We start from the raw sequence: 6,000 nt of genomic DNA, 5'->3' as shown, positions 1-6,000 counted from the left end.
TGTTCTAGCTACCACAAGTTTTTCTACGCATAATCAAATTTACGTTACTCCGCAGATCTCCATAAATTCATTGTTGTGCTGCATTTAGGTCGCCGCTTATTTTTGTTTACATTGTATAAACATGCTAGCTGGGACGTCTGAAACTCTAGTCCTTTAAATTAACAGAACAAGCCACTCATTTATTTACATGTCCGTACATGTTTTCGTTTCTAGTTCATTGGAATATACAAGCACCAGACGAAAACCCAATGTTGGCTACATGTTGAAATGTAACCCTCATCCTCATTCACCACTACGAACAAGGTAAGCAAGCCAAAGCAGAGGGGGAAAATCAGGCTAGACATGGCTTTCCCCCCATTCTCAAATACTCATATCCACTGACTGGGCGGCTGTTTAAAGTTATTTGACGGTGATTCACTGTGAGTGCACACATGTTATTTTTATCAGGTCTCTCTTGGGATTGTGCAGCGGATGCAGATGGCTATGGTACAATCTGCTGCAATCCAGGATACAGGGAAATCCTCATTTCAGCTGGAAACAGATAAATGGTGCACAATTTTATAGCATAAAGTCCATGGTAGCATATCAGAGCATGCAGTGTTAGAGAAGGAAGAGGTAATGTAGTCCAGATGCAAAAGTGATGCGACCTTAGATCTAGCCTTGCAGAAAAGGAGAAGAGGTGATATGAGTGCATATATGTATATGGCTTAGGTTAAAACACAAGGGAAGGAGGCCACCTGCTGTATGAATATGCTAAAGACAAAAGATGTGCTGGATTTAGCTCCACAGCTTGTTTTTGATCCTTTCCATCCAATGGCTGGAGATTATGGTTCCATTATGGAGCTACAGGGGGGTTCTATGGAATGAGAAACTGAAAAAAAAAAATCACACGCACACTTTTGGCAGACACAAACACAAGGACTGGGATGGAAGCAGAGGTGATTTATTATATTTACAGTGTCAAGCTGAAACAGTGGGCGGATACCAAGTGGAGTCGGGCCAATCACATTGCTCCTACGTATGTACACATCCACTGAGGTCAAAAGTCTTAAAGACCACTGATCTCCAACCTTGAGGTCATTCATACACCACTTTCTCTACTTTATACTGCTTTTAAGGAGGCAGGTTGGATGTGACGTAAGTGGAATCCATTAATCCAAGTGTACATTGTCACTTATTGAACTGCATACATGTAGCACCGGTTTTTAAATTGTCCGTATCCAGAATAATGTGCTGTATTTCCCTGTTCAAAGTCTTCGATATTGTTGGTTGACTTGCGTAATGGCCTTAGATTGTCAACAAGCAATGCTTCCAGCACAAAAAAACCATGTCTTTGCTGGCTTGCACTGTCAGTTCGATAGAATTTAATCAGCAATGATAGGTGCATATATTTGGTAGTCAAAACTGAATACATTTGAATCATGTGCAGTATTATTTCAATAAGATAGTCTAGCTTATAAATAAGTTAACAATATATAATACAACTTTATACTTTATTTTGCGGGACTTAATATGATACAAAAATATTGATCACAGTGTATTTTTCTTCGCAGAGATTCGATATGAATGCTATGAACCAGGGAGTTTCAAAACATTTCATGGCAATAAATTATATAATCATTATCTGACAAATACGCATAGACAATTCAATTAAAACAATGAAAAAACACGGCTCCAGCCTTTAGAAATCTCTCTTGGTCCTTGATAGCTCACCCCATGTTTGATATGTGGGGTTGAATGTGGACATTTCTTGTCTTACGTTACTCGATGCTAGTCCACATGACTAGCACATGCGAGTCAGATAAGCAGCAGCCAAACACAGCACTGCTCTAAATGTCAGCGTGTCCGTTAGCGTTTAGCGCCACCTGCGCTTAGTTGCGTTTAGTTCAGTCTCCCCCAGTATGTGGGTATACAGCGACACAGTTCTTCACTGAAATACTCATTATCGTTACATCCTTTTTTCTTGGGGTCCACGTTACATGGCGGCCTGACACAACTAAGAAAAAGAGAGGGGAGAAAATTGGTATTACTATCTGATATCATGACTGTAGCAGCATTTAAGTGCAGCATTTTGTAAAGAACTATTAAAATAATAAAAATCAACACCATTCACAGCATTAATATATAAAGTTAATCAATGTGAAAAAAAATAATAAGATAATATATTTTAAAAATAATAAAATGATGGAACTGATAGAAATATACTGTAATTCTCTTTGACACTTTGGCAATAGAGGCTGTGAATTAATATAAACTGTATTGTGAGACAAAATAGAAAAATTAAACATTTCCTAACACAATTCCACAAACTTTAATATTTGAAAATAAGGATTCATTTTTTAAAATATATTAGTTAACTAGTTCAACATTTAATTTCAACATTTTTAAAATCAAATTTAACATTACTTAATACACTAAATAATGAACAATTATATTTATTGTTTTACATAAAGATGAATAAATGCTGTAAAAAATGCATTGCTTATTGTTAGTTCATGTTAACAAATACATTAAATAATGCTAATAAATTAGACCTTATTGTAATGCGTTAACTTTAGGCTCTGCCATAGACATTCGATTCCTGCTGTCTTATGCTGCTACATAAAGCATAAATCACCTTAAAATGAGGTAATGGTACAGGCCCTTGGGGTTGAGAAACTGAAACTAATAGGAACAAAGTGTTTTGTATCAGTTGCACAGGTCAGAGAGGGAAAGAGCATGAAAAGCTATGAAACATTTAGCCAAGGTTTAAACCAATACGGTTTAGGAAGCCAAGCATTTATTTTCCCTCCCTGCTTTCTGCATATTCCATATATAACAGTGCGTGAATTTCTGGAGATATAATCAAATAAGAATGGGAAATGATTTGAGTAAATTAAATTTAAATTAAATTAAAAGTCAAGTCATCATTATTTATATAGCGCTCTAAAATATCAAAATGATAACTAAAATTAAAAGGAATTGTAATGGCTGCCCTGTCAACATAATTTATATATTAAAGTGAGGCAGAACCAGCAACACAGCAACATGGACTCAACCAATGGTGTGAGTTTGAGACATTTTGTCCCTCCAACGGCAGACTAGTATAACGCTCTCTCAGTATCTGAAAAGACAATCATTTTACATCTGACAAATAATAGCAAACTCTTTCTCACCTGCACGTGGCTGGATGGAACCGCCTTCCTTTTAAGAAGCACTTGTTAGGGGTCTCTGTGCATTCACACACACATTTGGTGCGGTTGAGAGGCTGACTACTAGGGCACACCTTGGCGCAGGCGCACTGGCAAGTGTCCTTGTTGAAAGTCTGTTGAGGCCTGCAGGAGGAGGGCTTCGCTTTGCACACACACTGACAGGTGTTCTTGTCCAGGTAGCGGTGCGGTCCACAGCCTGCTGTTCTCAGTTCTTTTTGGCAAACACACTGACAAGTCTCCTCGTCCAGCTCTTTGTCGGGGCCACAGAAGTCTTGATCAATGTCTGCTGATGGAGAGAAGAAGAGAAATAAAGAAGTCCTTATTTTATATTACAACTCATTTTTACATTTGTGAGGAAATCTTTTGTCAATGCTATGGAATGCCTGGCTGATTCCCAGAGCCATACTCAAGTAAAGAACAATGTCCAGCATGCACATTTGTCAGACATGATAAACCGTTTAGTAATACAAACTTTCTACCCAGCATTCCTTATGCTACCCCCAAATGCCTAAACAGATGTTTTTCTTTACAACTTGATGAAAACCTTACATTCGGTGGCTAATTCAACTCTACTACAGTATATTTCTTCCTTTGTTTTGGAGTGTACAAAATGGCCTAAGAACTCGGCTGGAGAGAGAAAGTGAATTCCTGTCACAAGTGTTTTTCTTTTCTAATGATTAAGCTAATCGTGACCATATTATGAAGAATCAAAGTTATGCAGAAGGAGTTTATAAACAGCCATATAAACTTTTTGTTAGCATGTTGTTGCTATACATATATGCAGAGAACCTTGCAAAATAGACAAAATGTTATATTATTTTAAAACAGAATGACTTTAACTAAGTTGTTGTCACATTCATGGCGTGTCAATGGTATTTTCGTAGTGTGGTTTGCTGTTGCCTTTTCAAGACATTTCTCTTGGGAAACTGCTCAGTTACGGTAAATAAAAAACTATATTTGGTTTTCACTGGAAAGGTACCATACTGGTCTGGTTTTGTCGGAAAAACCACATTTAGAAAAAAACGTCTTTCACAACACAGGAATTTTTATTTTTATTTAATTTTTTTTATGTGTCACTGCGGATTCAGCTCACATATATGATTTCACACAATGTATTCCCTATGAAAGATATGGGGTTTACCTCACTTACCATGCTTGAGATTCAAGTCAGAATTTATATTGGTTAGAATAACACTAAGAGAACACATTTCTGCAGGTGTTGGATTTAGATAGTTGTTCTGAAACACTTTTATTCAGTTTTATTCAGATGGATAAATGGTTTTATTAGAATATTAGGAGATTGGCTAAATGAGGTTGGATATATAATTTGCTTCACTGGACTCAGATCAGATGCATTCAGTGCAAGATCAAGATCAGTGCACCAACTTTTTGGGGGGCCAATGATATGACACTCACTTTGTCACGACCTATTAAATGTCTTGGACACCCTTATTTATCATTGACACTTGAACAATCAAGCCACATATGTGAAAAAAAGGGGAAAAAAAGAATCCATTCACACCATACAAATACAGTAACAGAAGAAAATACTCCATGCTGCAAAATGCTGCATCACAAGCACCAAATAAAATCCAGCCAAAGTTGCACGCTCTGACAGCAATCAGTGTTTTTGCAATGGTGCTCTGTCATGGTCAAGCCACATAACTGCTCTCAAAGCATTTCAGCTATGTTTATGTGCCTCAAAGGACATACAGAACAGACTTGGGGAGGAGGTGTAGAGAGAGAAAGTACTATTGGTGAAAAAAAATGACCATTTATATCAGTACAGCATCAGTTCATCTTATGCAACCTCCCACTGAAAGAAGCTCTTGCTGCCTTTGAGCATTTATATGTTTGAGAGGGAACATATGAAATTACACAACTGGAAAAGAGGTGAGGTCTATAATGCTTAGGTACTAGTAGTCAAAGTAAGCTGACCCACAAGATAATGTGCTATTATAGTAAAGCTTTTCTGTCACAGACTGCGCCAAGTAAAAGGTGATGTGGGACATTTCCATGAAGCAAGTGAAAAGAATAACAATCCTGACACATTCCTCCTAGTGTGTCTGCTTTAGCAAAGATTCATTTCACCTGTTTCACTCCCCAACCACTACAGTGGAGCTGAACGCAAATCTATTATTCCATTTCACTATGACAGTCAACAAAATTGGCCAGCATGCTATAGCAACATAACCATCCACACCAAATCAACCTGTCTTTTCAAATTTAAAATAGTGCCCCAATATGTGTGCAGCTGTTTTTATCTGCACTCACACATGCACAATGTATTTATGCCTATTTTAGCCTTAGGGTCTTCTGACTGCACAGTTTATGCATTCTTATGCTGTGTGCATAAACCAACAGACTGCTGTATCCACATCAGGTTTGACCTGTCATATTTACTAAGCGTAAGGAAGACAAGTATGTCACTACCATCACACTGAACCTGATTTACATCATGCTCCACTTGAACAAGAACTCAGGTTTGAGATCAGATAGAAGGGTGAGAATGAACAATTATCCCATTTTAACTGAGCACACTTTGCTGGGGATGTTTTTGTTTGGCTTGAACGGTTGCCACAAAGCTGAAAGCAGCTATTATGGCAGCTTTCCTCTCTGCAGAAACTCAACCATGTTTTTTTAGGCTTTGTTTTGTTGACATGTAGTCAGGGGTGTTGATTGCGGAGTTTCGCTCTGTGATTGCACTCTCCCTTCATGACAAACTAATCATTTCCTTAATTCCAGAGTGGACACCAAGGTTGCACTTTCACCACCCATTCTAAGAACAGCATATTTATTTATTTATTTA

General features: G+C 37.7%; 1 protein-coding gene across 2 annotated transcripts in view; it reads right to left on the bottom strand.

Moving 5' to 3' along the window:
* Positions 1 to 931: 931 nt before the first annotated feature.
* The window catches only part of vegfc (vascular endothelial growth factor c), a 38,650-nt gene continuing 33,581 nt past the window's right edge, over positions 932 to 6,000 (bottom strand). Inside the window, exons 6-7 of one of the 2 annotated variants that reach the window (XM_058790868.1) lie at positions 3,156 to 3,477; positions 932 to 1,996 (exon numbers count right to left, since the gene is read on the bottom strand). In XM_058790868.1, coding sequence (XP_058646851.1) covers positions 1,882 to 1,996; positions 3,156 to 3,477 — 437 coding nt within the window. In that variant the 3' untranslated portion in view covers positions 932 to 1,881. The remainder of the gene's footprint in view (positions 1,997 to 3,155; positions 3,478 to 6,000) is intronic. The other variant, XM_058790877.1, reaches the window with a different exon arrangement.

This window comes from Onychostoma macrolepis, chromosome 01 (assembly GCF_012432095.1).
Source record: "Onychostoma macrolepis isolate SWU-2019 chromosome 01, ASM1243209v1, whole genome shotgun sequence".
Lineage (NCBI taxonomy): Eukaryota > Metazoa > Chordata > Actinopteri > Cypriniformes > Cyprinidae > Onychostoma > Onychostoma macrolepis.
This window is presented reverse-complemented; position numbering and strand designations above follow the sequence as displayed.